The sequence below is a fragment of the Botryllus schlosseri genome, chromosome 3 (assembly GCF_051294905.1).
Source record: "Botryllus schlosseri isolate E-star chromosome 3, Bs_hap1, whole genome shotgun sequence".
In the NCBI taxonomy this organism is placed as follows: Eukaryota; Metazoa; Chordata; class Ascidiacea; order Stolidobranchia; family Styelidae; genus Botryllus; species Botryllus schlosseri.
Genome location: NC_137238.1, coordinates 20472466 through 20490154, shown reverse-complemented (window position 1 = coordinate 20490154; position 17689 = coordinate 20472466). Strand labels below are relative to the sequence as shown.

Sequence of the window (17689 nt, the reverse complement as noted above, 5' to 3'; positions counted from 1 at the left end):
AGTCGGCATCATTTCAATCTGCCGTTTTAGTGATAGAAACATCATCGAATTCTTCGGCTCAAACTTCTTCTCCAGATCCTCCCATATTTTCTTCGGATCGCAATGATGGTCTTCCGGTACAGCCGGCAACACGGAACCATCAAGGCTACGCAATAATATACCAGCGGCCTTAGTCTTCTTAGACCTGGATGCATTCTGTACGTCTCCTTCTGCAACATATTCCCATAAATCGTTGGCCATTAATTCACCTTTAACTTGTATCTTCCACGTAGGCCAATTACTGATCCTACCGCACTTCAACTTCTCCATATTGTTAGCAGATGACATCGTTGCTGTTGAGCAGATTAGCAAGGGCGCATAACCTTTGATGAAATTCAGGATCTACTCCGTTCTACCTACGGCTTGAGATTCCCTATTTCTTACACTTGACAAACATCAGTCCAACACACACAGCAAAGTATATTACAGCGGACCTGTTCATACAGCGAGCGACGTATCGTGTACTACCACGAGGTAACTCAGAATCAAACCAATTATGCCCGAGTATCAAAACATTAACTCGAGCGTACACGAGAAACCAGAACACTTTCAATATGAGTCATTCACACTCCTGCAGGGAGACCAGCGGTTAGCTAACAAAGTTCCAGAATATTCCAAACACTAGTACAGTATACAACGAATACACAATATGTACAATATATACAACAGTTTAACAATGTCTCATGTAACATGAAAATCATCATTTTCAACAATTATTTCATACGACCTCCTTGTATCGCTTACATTATGTCTTAGACCGTGTTGCAAAAGGCCGTTAGGCGATAAGCGCCTCATATTTTTGTTTCATAAGAACAAAACCAACTACATACATATTACGCTCGGGTGCAGTCGTGACCCATCTTTATACCTTTCGCGACCCATACTTTAAGAATCCTTGCTCTATATAAAAAAAAATATTGACAAAATTGCATCTTTCTGTAGCACGATCAATAATAATTCATAATTTTGAAGGTACTCGCAAACTTTTAATATTATAGCTAATTACTCTATACTTCTTGTAGTTTACTTGAGAAACGGATTTCTGACCGGATTTCGAACGAATTTCCGAGTATCTTCCAATTGGTTACAACTTGGATTGAACATGAAATTTCCAATAATTTTTAATTTTCACACGACCAGCGACTTGGTTTTGGTAAAGGATTGATTTGTACTTGGACTTGCATTAGGAATTGAATCTTAAACCCACTAATCCCTGATTAAATATTTGCTTTCAGCACTTCAAGTCCTCAAAGCAACAACTCACCATCAAAACGATCTCTGTTGCCACTTCTAGTCGCGATAGGTTCTATTCCACTTTCTTCGCGTGCGAATGACACCGTCACGTAACCATCCTCAAGATCCGTGGGATTCCGATGAGCGACTACAGCAAAATACACTTCATTCTAAAATACATATCATTTTAATGAGGAAACATTGTTCACCGCATTTAAGCCGAATTATAAGAACCTGGAACATATCGCTTGAAAAACATAACAAATTCCCGGCCATTAACCGCTTGCCATTCTGCCACCTGACGTTCTGCAGGCCTCTAGTGCTGAACTGTACCTTATGCAAGACAGAGGAATGTCCATATCTATCAGATATAACGGATAAGATTCTGACATCTCGATAAATGTTATTGCTCGCGGCTCCCCCGCGGAGATCTGAAATTCGAAACAGTGTGCAGTCACGCACATCCGACAATAAAACTACTTATTAGTAGGGCTGGGCAAAATCGAGTATCCTAAGCTTCCAATCAAGTCGAGTATTCGACTATCACTCATGATGATGTCACAATGGTGTGAATGGTGTGGGAAGCTCAAATATGCGTTCAAAAACTTTATTATGTCGGTTCTAGACGCATCGAAGATTATTTGGTATTTTTTGTAGCAAACACTTTTATTTTCACTTTGTACTAAGGGATTGGGTTGGTCACTACTTCACAGGCATGTTATGTCCACTAACGTGCGTAGCTCTTTACTACATGTTTCGTATGTTGCGATACGACCAGTCGAGGTTTCTCTCTCTCTACGCCACTCGAATCATTGGAAATATATGCTATATTTTTATTAGAGTAGGCCTACTCGAATCCTTGAGCCCAACCCTACTTATCAGTACCAGAACGGCGTAGTTCCGTAATTCCAACGCGCAGTGGTCGGACGTAATCCTCTCGCAGTAAGCGATATTGTACATCGAGGTAATGGTCGATACTGCAAAGGAATTGATTCATCAGTAAACACTCCCGACTGCGGCAGCACTGTTCGGGGCGATATACTGATCGTTTTCGAAACGGTAGGGTATAGGTCAAATATTGCCCGCGAGATAATTTTCGAAATTAGATAATATATCAAATGATAAATGACGCAGGTAATCTGCTGTGAACTTGCAAGGTCAACGAAAAATTCGAATCTTCTGACACCACAATTTGGGATATTGATGAATAAAATATCAGTTCCGACGCATTGGCGAATACGCCACGGGCCCACCACATTTTTCGTAGATCTTCGTACCAGTGTTGGGATGACTCGAGTCATGACTTGACTCGAGTCAGACTCGAGTCACCTTTTTCGTATTACTTGACTTGACTCGAGTCACTTTGCTAAAATGACTTGACTTGACTTGACTCGGCGTATCAAAAATGTGGATTGACTCGTGACTCGGAGCTAAATTCACGAGTCAATTTCAAGTCATCAAGCAATCGGTACCGATAAAAATCACTGTATCTTGCATATGTTCGGATTGTTCGCGAAACGCTGATGTAACCCGTGAGAACGACCAATAATTCAATGATCGTGCGTTTTACTGAGCCTCCATTATTCTCTCACAAATAAATTGGCTGCGAACGAAGTGATGGAAGCTTACAGCTTACGTTGTCGTAAACTAATATAGTAAAGTAATTTAATAGCAAAATGTCTATTTCTGCTCTATGTTCATGTTCATACCTTAACCAAACCTTTTGTTTTATTGAAATTGAATACGAATATAGTTTATATAGCCCTCAATCATTGACACAGCCTCGAATTGTATCATATCAATTTGTAAGCTGGTAATCTATTGCATCTGTTCAATTCGTTTCTCTATTCTCTATTTTGGCTGATAACTATAAACTGAGGCTATGCAATTACTTACGTAGTTTATCAGTTCTACGTATATGTGAGCGATACAGCGCCTTCTTGTGTGTATATGTAACTCTATATTCGTCTATCGCTTGAAAATTAATGACCATTCAATCTATGTTTCAGACAGCCAGCAAAATGCAATGACGTAAACATGCCTCATACTTCGAAAAAGGAACTTGACTTGAATTGTGACTTGACTCGTGACTTGACTTGACTTGACTCGACTTGACTCGAGTCATCTACAAAAACCGAGTGACTTGACTTGACTCGAGTCACCTTCGAAAATCGATTGACTTGACTTGACTCGAGTCAAAATGTGCAATGACTCGAAATGACTCGTGACTCGAAGGTAGTGACTTGATCCCAACACTGCTTCGTACACGACATTAAAGTAGAATATTTCGTGGTAGATTTATTTGACTTGGTATTTTTCTGAGCACTTTGCGCAATTTATTTTCACTCGATTTGTTGCTTTTTAGCACCCCTTCTGAAAATTAAAATACGCCTATACTGAATTAAGTCTGACTAAATTCGCAATTATGAGAGAACGTGTCGTCCAAAATCCGACTTCGCGTCTGCACTTGCAGAAAGATGGTCGGTGATGAAACCTTTGCACAAATCCATAGACGCGTATTCACGAAAACTTCGATATTTAATAATTCTGTCCTTGCCAAATGAGCATAGCGGTGTGAAGATCCGACATATGCAAGTGACATTAGTATTGGGCGAGCTCATACATTTACTTTGAAATTTTTTACTTCACGCGGTTAGGTCGCGAGTGCACTATGCATACTCACTTTCTATGAAATAATTGTTATCGGTTTTGATTTGTAGTAGTAAAAGTCTTGTTTTCGTCGTTACCTAATCCGGTTCGCTCCTATCGGGCGACTAATAAAGGTCATCAAAATTCAAGTGGCCCGCGCTATGGTTCGCAAATCTTATGTGGCCCTTTGACTGAAGAGGTTGGCCAACTCTGGTATAGGTGAACCATAGAACATGTCCAGGAGAACCCGAAGTTTTTAACCATGGTGATCCAAGCTTTGCGCATTTTCACTGAAAAATCAGACGTTGTTGTTGTGCCGCGTACGACATTGTATTAAAATAAATCGATATGAATACCAAGTAACAGGCAGTTCCATTGGCTTATCGTAGTAAAGCGGCGTGATATACCATGCACACGCGTCCAAATCAGTATGCCTACGCCTACACTCTCTACATCTACACAGTCAAAGTTTATAACATAGCTTCCTCCGCAAGGCTAATTTTTACGTTTTCTCGCCGATTGAAACCGAAGTCATCAGAAAGAATCTTGCTTAATAGCCTTGACCAAAAAATCAGCTGTAAATCTCAAACAATGCTAACTTTATTTGCAACATTCGGGAATATTTGATCCGCTATAGCAATGGCATGCGTATGATATGCAATTGATTCAAAGATATTGAGTTCAATTTTAAGCTCACTTCCGGAACAAGGCATCGATTTTTGAATAAATAAAAATCCGGTCAGCCGGAATCAATAGCCGAATAGATGCAAAAGAGAATAGTTGCAATATAACAAAGAATCTGCGGAGTGAATTTTCATTAGTGAACAAATATATAGTAGTGAGAATATTCATATGCTATCAGCGCTATAGCAATGTCAATTAGTGATTACAGAGTGTGGGCGTGTTCTTCCCATTCAAGCTGATAATGTCGATATAATCATAGTGCATCGTTGTTTTCCAAGGTCTTACCATTGGTACGCTCCATTAGTAACATTCGGGCGGATGAATGGTTGATCCGAGTTTAAATCTTGTAGCTGCGGAAACACCGGTATCTTTCTGAAATCAGTGGGTTGTTTCGGACGTGACACAGACTGACAGTCCCGTTCCACTATTCTGAGCAATATAACAGTACAAAATTTCAGTGGTCGCTAAGGTATTTATTACAACTAGTAGGAGTAAAATTAATACCATAAGAAGAAGTAGCTATTTTCAAACTATGCTTAAGCTACTTCAGGAAACACTGACAAATATCGAAGTGGCCTAAGCAGTTAATGGAACAGTTTAAATGCCGCGTGATTGAGTCATACAATCGCAAAAAAAATCGGATGGAATTTTCGGTGAATCCATTAGCACGCACCTTTTTGTAGGGGTTCCGGCAGTATCGAAACAACTTTTCCTTTTCGTTCCTCTAAGCATCGCTTCAATTTCGTGTAAACCGACACCATTCAACCGGAAATTGACAATTATTGTTCTAATTTCGCGTGTGATGTCATAGACCTGTTAGAGAAATATACTTTTTGGCAAGATTAATGAATCCGTCCAAACGAGGCCAGATCCGTACTCAATATTAACTAGCGATAACAGGCCCAAGTGTGCGCATCCTGCAATGCCAATTATTTGATGATTTGAACAACGGCAATATTCCGAATTATACTAAGGTTTCAAATGTCATAGTTTCGTTGCAGCATCGATACACCGGCGCTAGATTGTGACTGATACCGGACCTTGCACCGATCAGAATATGTCTCTGAATTAGGATTGACTGGCGAATGCGTGTAGGACGTAGGTGTTAGCTAATGCCTTTATGGCCTCTCTGTCAAGCATCTGCAAAGGGAGCGTGTAGTAAGCCACAAAGTAATGGATAAATAAAATAGATATCCTTATAGGTTCATGCCATATGCTATGCTTACCATGGTTTTGGATCTTAGAAATGAGGATTTAAATCAAAGTGTCTGAAAACGGGGCCGCGCCATTGGTTTTGATTTCGCCTAAGGTCAGGTACGCTTGTGCCAAGCCCAAGTGAGGAAAGTTAAGGTGTCAGACACCAAAATCGATAAAATATGTGGGGTGGGCAAACTTTTCAGCCCGAGGACCGCATTCTACATATGAATTTATTCGCTCGCCGCACTACATTAAATTGTGAATATCAGATAAAGCGCAATATTTTTATGTACATAGGGACCGAGGAATTACGGAGATGGTATCTATGTATAAATTTAAAACAAATCAATCAATAATTTATTGACAACGTACACGAATCAGAAACATTGACCAGATCTTTTTTAAGCTGGCCATTCTCAATAACTAACTTCGTAATATTTGGGATGAGGGACAGCTGGGCCGAGTTTTAGAAGCGGATGCGGATTTGAATTTGTGAGAAACCATCGGTTCATAGAATTGCTAATTCTACCTTTGGTTTAATTCCAAGATACACAATACTGAGAGCATCCTAACCACACTACTTTGAATATACGCTTCTATACAATATATAGTTATTATAAATGTAAAATACGTCTATACACATATCGGGAACATATCTATGCCTATAACACTCACGGGAATCGGTGTCCCTAACATACATGGGATAATCTTTATTAGTAATCGTAATCGATTACGACGATTACCGCATTTTCAAGTAATCGTAATCGTTTATTTCACATATCTAATCGATTTTTGTTGGGAAAGAACGGTTACTTTTTACTAGTGAAAGAACTATGACAACTGACTATTCGTGAACTAGGAAGAGCGCGATATTGTATCAGGATATAGATCGTAGAAATGTAGGATTTGCAAACTCGACTGCTCATTATTACGTCACCAGTATTAGCTTTGCTCGTCATCGCGTAACTAATTATACACACGTAGTAAATAGATACTCGATGTAGGCTGCATTTAGTATAGTGCGATTGTAAGAGCCACGCATGTCCTTACGTGAAACGACAGCTCGTAATATCAGTATGTTGCTTACAGGCAATAGACATGCGTATGTTCTCTGATCAACTGCCAGAAACATTATTCTCATGTGGCCCTACTTGAAACAAGCATCACTCGTTACTTCGCAATTCTTTACTCAACACTTGGATCTGCAACCACAGTAATCTACACCAGCGGTTCTCAACCGTCGGTGCCGGTCCGTGGCAAGTTTCCGGCCGGTCCGCGACAGATATTGGAATTTCATATCTCAATTCGAAAATGCGTGTGAAGATGGACGCCTGTGCATTAATGATGGAGATAAAACATCGAATTATAAATTCATAGAGAACTTTGGAACGTATATATCAGGGGTCGGGAACCTTTTTCGACCGAATGGCCGTATTGATCCAATACTTTCAATTGTAACTCTCAAAGAGCCATACATGTCAATCAATCGTTACGTCACAATTGAAAATTAGCACTATTATATGAGATTTGTAGTGTGTGTCATATTTTTCTGCTCGCATGCGTAGTTGGAGCCAAACATGATCACTACAGCAGTACATACTGACTGCAGGGTTGGGGGATGCAAGTGAGGCAGTGCCTCACATGTCGTCAGGGATGAGTGAAGGTAAATTGTGAAACCTTCTATTATTAACATAACATTTTTCATCTGAACAAGTCACGCACAATGTACAATGCGATAAGACACAATGCGATGTCATTATCATTGGTATTTTTTATCGATGTTTATGAATGACAGGATATTGAACATTTTTATTCCCCAAATCACGTAATTTTCATGTTTATTGTTCGGAAATAAAGCGCGAGAGGAGAGATAGTACGCAGATGGGGAAGCGAGTGGCGCAGTTGGTTAAGCGCCAGTGTCACGACAGCAATGGCAGTGGTTCGAATCCCGGTTCCGACCAGCTTCTAAGTGTCGGAGGTTTCTCTGGGCTCCTCATCGCCGACCTCACTGGAGTAGAATTGCATAAAAAAGCTCAGACTGAAAGTCAGCCGTGATGCAAGTCGGCAGCAAAGACCAAGACGGGGATGCATGGGTGCGAGAGAGACTGATGTCTGAATGAATGAGTGAAAGAATGAAGAAGTCGTCCCCAACATTACCCAAGACGAAGACTTATGAACATTACAAAAATTCGTGTCGTGGTGCACATAGCCTGGAAAGGGCTAGAAGCACCAATGTAAAAATGTCAATAATAACAAGATAAGGTACAGACCGGCCAGGCCTCACCTGTGATATCGGAACTCATCGTGAAGAGCGTAGAACTTATAATAATCAGTGATATTAATCAAATGTTATTGTCACGCTGATTCCGTAAATCTAAATATTGATCGACTTTTAAAGGTGGTCGACGTAACATAACGTTGCGCTACGCAGCAACCTTTTATGGCGGTGGCATAAAACAACTTACCAATCATTAACATGGATAGCTATGGCGCTGTTTTAGTATGAATTTGTAATTGTGAAGGTCACTTGCCATGCAGTTTATTTCTCGTCGTAGATAAGGAACACAATGAAAACTGCATTGTCCTACGAGCGTCACCATATCTGCTATTCTCTCTGGTCTATCAAGATATTTTGTAGCCCTATACTTCGAGGCACGCGATGGCGGGGGTCGAATACGCGTGTTTCTGCGCGGCACGCGAAATGTTCGTGTGGCGACTATAGGCGCAGAAGCCTGTCTAATCTTGACGGTCGGTGACGCCGGTATAAATCAAACACAGTCCTTTACTACAATGATTGAATATGTAATGACACAAAGTAGGCAAGGGCAGAGTAAACGTAGGATTTATAACAATGCTTGACCGCAAATCCTCCAACCGTCCTTACAAAGTAACCAACAGAACAGTACTACCAATTGAATATATAGGAAAAGAAAAACGCGAGTGATAATGACGATTACACCGATCAGTAATTAAAGAGAAATACACACGAAATAAGGTAATGCCGTACGCGCGCGCTAACATCCACCCCCCTTTGACTGGTCACAGTCAACCGAATAGTCTCTCTCCAGTAAGTGGAGTTTTTGAATGGGTCTCGTAAGAAATCCGCGGGCCGCTTTCAATTTGAACGTCCTCACGAGGCCATCTTTGCTTTTAAATGCCTTCACGTTTCTGCCGACCTTCCAATTCGAGCGCGCATATCCGTCGTCCGCAATTAAACAAACGTCTCCGACGTTTGGAACCGAATGTTCGAAAACCCATTTCTTTCTTCTGATCAACGTCGGGAGATATTCCTTCGACCATCTCGACCAGAAATGACGCAACAGCGTTTGAAGATAGCGAAATCGCTTCGAGACGTTGACACTGGATTTGGCCGGGAAATTCGGTAGATGCCGCAGTGGTCGACCAATTGCTAAATGAGCCGGAGAGATTGCTTGCGGATTCGCGGGATCGGAACCGAGATACGTCAACGGCCGCTGGTTCATCGCACACTCGATATCTGTCAAAATCGTGTAGAGTTCAGTGAAGTTCAATTTTGCCTTACCCAGAATCTTTCTGAGAGGTTCTTTAATGGATCTGTTCATCCTCTCGTAGAAGGCACCGCGGTGTGGAGCACGTTCGGTAATGTATTTCCACGTTATCCCGTTGTCGGTAAGGAATTTTTGCAGAGCTTCATTGTCTGACCGCTTTTTAAAGGACGCGCGTGTCGAAATCTGAATTAAACGTACAGCCTTTTTGAAAGTGAGTTGGTTGTCGCATATAATTTCTCTACACCAGCCACGCCTGTTTATCATTCGTTGCAGAGCACCGATGAATTCCTCCGTGGACATATCGTTGGTCAATTCCAAATGAATCATTCTACTGTGGGGGCAAGTGAACAAACAAATATACGCTTTTTGCATTGCGTCGTCACCTACTTTGATATAAATTGGCCCCGTGAAATCCAACCCGACCTCAGAAAATGCCGGAGAAACGCAAATGCGTTCCTTTGGAAGAATGCCCATTTTCTGTTGGAGTGGTTTCGTGTTCCAATGTCGACAAACGATACAATTTCGCAATACCCTTCTTACCTCGCTCCTGATATGAATAATAAGGAAACGCTCACGAAGAATAGCGATGGTTGTGTCCTGAGGAGAATGAGAGTTGCTTTCGTGGACATGTAGAATGAGTTTTTCCACTAACGGCTCCTTGGCGGGAAGAATAATTGGAGAACTCGTGAACTCTGGTAAATCACACAAACTCAACCGATCACCGGCAACGATTAGCTTATTATCGAGGTCTACTCTGGGATCCATGTCTTTAATTTTTGATTTATTCGACACATTCATACCTTTGTCGAGATTTTCGAATTCGCTGCTAAATCTTGAGCGTTGAATCTGACGTAAAAGGAAGTATTCCGCCATCCTGAACTCATTTGGTCCAACGAATCGATTGGTGCACTCTGGGTCCATTTTCATGTAGTCACGATGACGCCAACGCAAGATTCTCGCTGTAATACGAACAATTTTGGGATAGTTACCGTAGCGATCCACATAAAAGGAACTGGTGGCTGTGTGATGTTTACCAACACGCGAGGAGTTGCGGTTTCTGTGTCGACTTGCGGATTCGGTTGGTCTAGGTGCGATTTCACAGGCCAGTCCGACTCTTCAGACCTCAGCCAGCCCGGTCCTTGCCAATAGGTTGAACTACTCTTCAATTCCTGAAGCACCATGCCACGGCTATGGTAGTCTGCTGGATTTTCGATGCCTGGACAATGTCTCCAAGCGTGTGGGGATACGAGATCATGAATTTCCTGAACTCTGTTCCTCACAAACGTTTTCCAATGTGAACTTGACTTGGCAATCCATGCCAGAGCTATCTCGGAGTCGAGCCACAAATAGACTTTATCAATACAAATTTCAGAGCTCAGTGCATCCAAAACGTATCTAGTTAATTTAGCCAGACAGTGGGCTGCCATTAGCTCGAGTCGCGCAACAGATGTCGATTTCAATGGGGCCACTCTCGTTTTAGCAATCAAATACTGGGTCTGAATATTGCCTACGTCATCTTCAGCTCTAATGTAGACTACAGCCCCATAAGCTCTTTCGGAGGCATCAGCAAAACCATGAAGCTGCATGGAATTTGTAGAACGTATTCGACAAAAAAGGTACCGTGGAATTTTGATGGACTCTAGAAGCGACAGCTCGTTGGTCCATTGTCGATACTTCTTGGCGAGTGTGTCGTCAACCGGATCGTTCCAATCGAGTTTTCGTTTCCACAATTCTTGCATCAAAATCTTTGCTGTGATAACGAATGCTGAAAAAAATCCAAACACGTCGTAGATTTGACTGAGCTTACTCAAAATAGATCGTTTTGTGACGATTTTATCCTGCTCAAGCAGTTTGGGTTTTACATTACAATACATGACATCCTGCGTCGTGTGCCATTTCAAACCGAGAGACGAGGCCTCACCATTGTTGGCATCATCAAGATCGAGAACGCAATTCGGTAACCGAGCTTCCTCGGGAATGCAATCCATGACTTCTCGATTATTGGACGCAAATTTGACCAAGGACCATCCACCGTCATTGAAAAACTCAACCAAGTTCTTTTGCTTGCAGACAACCTCTTCAACGCTACTTCCACCTACATGAATGTCATCGACGTACATATTGCGAACGATTTCATCGCCCAAGTCGCGACCAAATTTATCAATGATCGGCGCAGTATTAGAATGATGGTGGATTGTTTGAATTGCGAGGAAAGGGCTTGACGAGACTCCGAACATTATTCTTTCCATGACGTAGACGTCTGGCGTTCTGCGCGATTCGCAATTTCGCCAAAGGTATAATTGGAAACGCTGATGATCCGGATTAATAGCAGTCCGGCAAAACATTTTCCGAATGTCCCCGCTCAAAGCAATTTTATGAGTGCGAAATCGTAGAAGCACAGCACCTATGTCGGGTAACAAATTTGGGCCCTTCAAAACGCAATCATTTAGCGAATGCCCACAGCCATTTTTGGCGCTTGCGTCGAAAACAATTCGCAATTTCGTGGAACAACTCGCTTCACGAAAAACCGGATGATGCAGGACGTAGTAATGAGGAATCGCACTAATTTTATCCAATTCCGCTTGCGACAATTTTCGAGCGAAACCATTGTCCACGTAGTCCATGATTGCCTGATCGTATTTAGTCAATTTATCAGGGTTTTTCCTTAGAACCTTTTCTGTTGTTAGCAAACGAGAATATGCCTGCGCGAAATTGGGCTGCAACTCTACTGCATCGCGTTTAAATGGTAACGACACGCAATACTTAACCCCATCGAACGACACTGAATCATTGAATTGCGCAATCGCGTCATCCTCGTCGGAAGTATGAACCAAATCCTTTTCTGTAAGCCCAATGCAGTCTTGCTTCCAAAATCGTTCGAGTTTGTTGTCCAACAGTTGCCAAGGATCCAATTCAGAGCGCTGTACTTTTGACGAGCTTCTGGTAAGCAAACAATTAGAAGAACGATTAACTGAAGAATTACGACTACATGGTCCAGCCAATACCCAACCGAACATAGTTTCAATTGCAAATGGTCCAGATTCGGGGATTTCAGGACTAATAACCGATCCTTGCATCAGTGAAAAATAATAACGTCCTCCCAATAGTATATCCACCGTACCGTCGTCCCTTGGGAGAGGGTCAGCCAGCGGCAATCCGTCAAGGTGTTTCACCTGATCGCAACGTAAAGTGATGTTATCTAAGGGCGTGCAAATAACACCGTCTTGAACGAACGCTTGAACTTCAATACAGCCTCTCGGTTCTGAATGTAATGGTTCCAGATTGAATGCGACTAGATCCATTGAACTAGAGGTTGAACTACCGCCAAATCCACTAATATTCATTTGTTGGCTTCGAATAGGCGGTAGCTGCAAGTGATTAGCGGCGTTTCGGGTGATAAAGGACTTCTCCGACAACGAATCGAAAGCAATGCGAACACGCCTAGTCTTACCCTGGTTCGAAATTTGCGCGAGTGCGGTGGGAAGCAAGGTATCAATTTCGGAGTCCGACGTTGCTGATCGCCTAGCAGTGGATACCATTGTTTTCGCATTCGACGACTCCAAGACGTGCAGTAGTTGGTGATGAGCTTTTCCACATCCTTCGACCTCACACCGGGCTTTGCACTGATAGAACTGCTTAGGATGTCCAGACTCACCCTGCGATGCGAGACACCTGAAACACACCTTTCCGGGATTCGTTAACAAACCAGACATTCGTTGAGCAGGGGTTAATTTCAGAAATTCTCTACAATCCAGTAACGGATGAGACTTGCTGCAATATGCGCAGAGAGACGACATAGATTGAGTTACCAAAGACTGAGCGGAATAATACTTATCGGTGTTTGAGGTCTGTTGCTTTGTCTTTGGTTGCTTCTCCGGCTGCTTGGAGCTAGACCTCTTCAAAGTGTCCATAGTCGCCAATTCTGTTGCAATGAACTCAAACATTAGATCAGACGAAGCTATCTCGTTGGACTCTATCAATGGGCTGATTTTACGCATCCAACGCTCGAGTATTTTCTGAGGTAGCTGCGATTCCAATATCTGAGTGAACATTTGATCCCAGGTGATATTATTCTGAGTCAGTATTGACCTCTTAGCATTAGCCCGGTCTAGCATACCTCGCACTTTGTCGAGTTCGAAATCTACCCGGTTTCCTTCAAGCAGATCTTCAATGTGACTGCGAACAATCGCTTGCGTCCTGCCGAATCGTTGCAGTACCGCAGCAATCGCCGGCTCATAATTAGTCGCATTGGACGGAAAGCCGTTCAGAACACCAGACGCCGATCCCTTCATAGCAGCCTTCAAATAAGTCATTTTGTAAAATTTACTGACCGATTGGTTGTTATGAACAAGTGGTTCAAACGCCTCCCAGAAAGACGGGAAAGAAAGTATGTCGCCATAAAATGAGGGCGGATTCACACCATTTGGTAGACTTCCAGCCGTCCTGTCAGCTTCGTCAATCGCTTTCAATTTCGATAGCTTTGACCTGGCTAGAGGAATGTTAGTTAAATAGACTCGACTAGCGTCTTTCAAACCGTCAATAATCTCGGTCTTCAAGTCGCCATCTTCCAATAGATCAATTTTACCATCTACGTAGGATTTCAAATCCGTCATGGACATCTCGACCGATTTCACGTACACTTCAATTTCTTCGACCGAGTTGGAAGTCGTGTACTTGAGTTCGAGTGCCTGCAATATTTCCAGAAGATCCTTATTCATTCGCTTAAATCGCTTACCAATGACTCTGGGCAAATTGGAATCTCCGCTAGAATTGGATTTCTCTGCTTCCTTGCGAACGTCGGTGAAGAATTGAGTTAAATTGTGTCTCTCTTCTTTCGCCTCCTGGCGCATTCCTTCAAGCTGAAGGAGGAATCTTTTTTCTGCTGCTTCCTGCTGAATGATGAACCTTTTCTCCGCTGCCTCTTGCTGTTGCTTCATCAGTGTAAACATCATCATAAGGTCGTTGGGCTTCTCGGTCTGAAGTGAAAATGGATCGGGCGAAGCCGCGGATTTATCCAGCACCGGTGAATCTGGCGATTGCGTTCTAGATGTCTCCAAATTGTCGGGCTTACACTCACGAGCTTTCTTCAGTCTTTCAGATAGCACGGTCTTGTTCCCAGTGGTTGGCAATTCGAGCGCAGCAAGTTCTATACGCATCTCTTCAACGGTCATCTTGGCGACAGTCTTGAACGAAGGAGCTAATCGAACTTTCTCGTCGGTCGGAGAGTGTTGCAGCGGCATTCTGATACTAATCGTTTGTCTTCAAAGATCAGGGCAGATAATGGTGATTGCTGAATTGGTGCAATCGAAAGCACTCTGACGATGAAACAAATCAAATCTCCGTTGAATAATACGGATTGGATTACTTTGACTTGCTTTTGTAATCGAAGCAAGCGTTGTAAATTGCGGTTGTTATAAATTGTTTCTGCGCGGCACGCGAAATGTTCGTGTGGCGACTATAGGCGCAGAAGCCTGTCTAATCTTGACGGTCGGTGACGCCGGTATAAATCAAACACAGTCCTTTACTACAATGATTGAATATGTAATGACACAAAGTAGGCAAGGGCAGAGTAAACGTAGGATTTATAACAATGCTTGACCGCAAATCCTCCAACCGTCCTTACAAAGTAACCAACAGAACAGTACTACCAATTGAATATATAGGAAAAGAAAAACGCGAGTGATAATGACGATTACACCGATCAGTAATTAAAGAGAAATACACACGAAATAAGGTAATGCCGTACGCGCGCGCTAACAACGCGAGTGACGTTAGTCGCAGGTGCGACAGTAACTTAATTTTGGGGATTTTAAAAAGGGGGAGGGGTACATGCCCCTAACTCAGGATGCCCCACTGTCTTGACCTCTCAAAGACATGTTTATGCTTCCCCGAGAATAATTAGTCTGCATGGCGGTCATGAAAATTTACTTAACTTGCTGCAATATTTATAAATTATTTACAAAATAAAAAAATTGTCAAAGAGCCATATCTTTTACCCAAAGAAGCCATATATGGCTCGCGAGTCATAGGTTCCCGACTGCTGGTATATCTATATATGTATGTATTGTATCGCTATAGAGATTTCATGGTCTACTCTGGGCGTGTCATAATTGTGCAAGTGTTGTACGAAACTGTTTAATAGTAGCCTACAACTCGTTTCGGACAAGTTATATGTGAAAGCTGCGGAAGACTTTCAAACAAATGTCGTTAAACTCCGACAATGCAAATAAGCGATACTAGCAGTATAATAAGTCCTGGCAAACAGCATCTAACGTTTCAAAGGATACCGAAAGTTCACGATCACTTGAATGATGTTTAGCAAGACTTCGCGAGTCTCGCTTTACGTAAACTTCAATAGAATCACTCATAAATACCTGCTACCAAGAAGACAGCATTAAATGCAGGTTTACAATTTTACGTTTGATTTGCATACATTTGTCGTAATTAAATATAGGGTCGATGTTGATTGTCGAAGGATTACCGGTCCGCGACATTTGTTTTGAAGTTTTATCGGTCTGCGAGCTTGTCACAAAGGTGGAGAACCACTTATCTACACCATATTAGCGTGGGTTGTACTTCGTGTAAACCAGGGGTGTCAAACTCAAATTGCCTCGCGGGCCGGATTGAAGCCTTCAATTCGCTCGCGGGTCGGACTATAGTTAAATGATTTCAAAATGTTAGCATACCTCACATGCCCTTGTTTTTCACTTGAATACTCTTATCGAGCGTGTACTGTACACTGTACACCAGGGGTCACCAACATGGTGCCCGCGGGCACCTGGTAGCCCGCGAGGACCAGATGAGTGGCCCGCGAGCATGTTCTAAAAATAGATCGGATAGCAGCATTCGCCAATATTCGTCAGATTATCACCAGTGAGCTTTTAAATATATAAATTGAGTGATTTAGCTATTGATGTTCAAATCACACTATAACATGTGACTTAGAAATGATGAGATCAATCCCCAATTACAATTAGTAATATACCAACATGTAGTAGAATAACAAGATATCGAAGACGTAGAATAGGCCTGCGGCGTACTGCCCCTAAAGGCGATATGACGGCATGCCATCCACGGTCTTCTTGAAATTGTGGGGGGATGCGTTATGGTAGCTAAACGTCGCGGACAATGCCAAGTAGTAAACAACATTACTATCCGGTAGCAAATGGCGGTGACGTACTAGCAGATGCAGTATGCCCAATGTATATTGCATCTTTTGACACAGCTTGTCTCTCTTACACTAAACGCAATTTATAGTACCATGCTTCTAACTTTCTGTAATCGATGCTGCTGTCAGGTATAATGAAATCTGTCATGTCTGGATGCTGAACAGTTAGAGATTGAAGTTGTATTGCAAAATCTACTCCACCTCAAAGCCCACAAGGCTGCAGCAAACTTTTGGTGCCTTGTTGACACGGAAAAGTACAGTGGTGAATGCGCAATGCGCATTGCGCAGCAGCTATGAAGGTTGCAAGCGTATTTGGTTCAACTTATCGTTGTGAATCAGCCTTTGCGGACACGACATTCATCAAATAACAAACACATATCCCGGCTCACTAATGCACATCTGGAACACTCACTCAGAGTTTCAGTGTAAGTTACATACCAGAGTACAGCGCACTAGTTGATCGCATGCAATGCCAGGCCTCCCACTGACTGGTTTTGTTATGTTCGTGTATTTACGTTGGTATCGTTTCACTCTATTTTGTATAGGACTAGTAATTAGCGCCAATCATTATTTCCTCGTGTGCCCTGCGTTGTATTTATACCCTATGTTCTGTTGTCTGGTGGTGTTTTATTTAACTGCACTCTGGATCGTGTCGCTTGTCGTAAAGTCATACTGCTGTATTATATACTGATTCCGTATTGCAACCTCGTCGTATTGAGTTATTGTTCAAACAAGATCACGAACATAACAGGTTTAGAAACAGATAACACGATGTCCAATCTAACGTGTGACGAGATTTATTTTTAAATAAATCTGAGCTTACAGTTGTTATAATTTACATAAACACGGTGCGGAGTAATTCGTTATTTCTTGAAAGTCTTAGTGGTTAGCTGGTTGAAATGAGATGTTTTGATTTAAACGAATCTCTTGGAAGTCTTACTTCTATGCGATAGCTGCCCAATGCTATGAATATCAAAGCGGAAATTGTGTCTGACGCCGGTAAACGGCGAGAGTAAATGGTAGCCCGTCGCTTCAATCAGTACCCGAAAGTAGCTCTTGGTTGCAAAAAGGTTGGTGACCCCTGCTGTACACGTACAATGTGCAATGTACGTACATACATAATAGTAGCCTATATTACATTGTATCATAGCGGTTTTATTCTAGCAACGCCTAATTTTATTCGTGAACAAGC

General features: G+C 42.2%; 1 protein-coding gene and 1 long non-coding RNA gene across 2 annotated transcripts in view; both read right to left on the bottom strand.

The window, feature by feature from the left end:
• Positions 1–17689, bottom strand: part of LOC145436055 (uncharacterized) — a 307559-nt gene that overhangs the window by 118412 nt on the left and 171458 nt on the right. The gene's annotated exons all lie outside the window — the stretch shown is intronic.
• Positions 1–17689, bottom strand: part of LOC145435397 (NFX1-type zinc finger-containing protein 1-like) — a 98023-nt gene that overhangs the window by 50602 nt on the left and 29732 nt on the right. Inside the window, exons 9-13 of the mRNA XM_080312673.1 lie at positions 5279–5418; positions 4891–5034; positions 2158–2249; positions 1507–1703; positions 1304–1442 (exon numbers count right to left, since the gene is read on the bottom strand). Of these exons, the coding sequence (XP_080168799.1) occupies positions 1304–1442; positions 1507–1703; positions 2158–2249; positions 4891–5034; positions 5279–5418 (712 nt within the window). The remainder of the gene's footprint in view (positions 1–1303; positions 1443–1506; positions 1704–2157; positions 2250–4890; positions 5035–5278; positions 5419–17689) is intronic.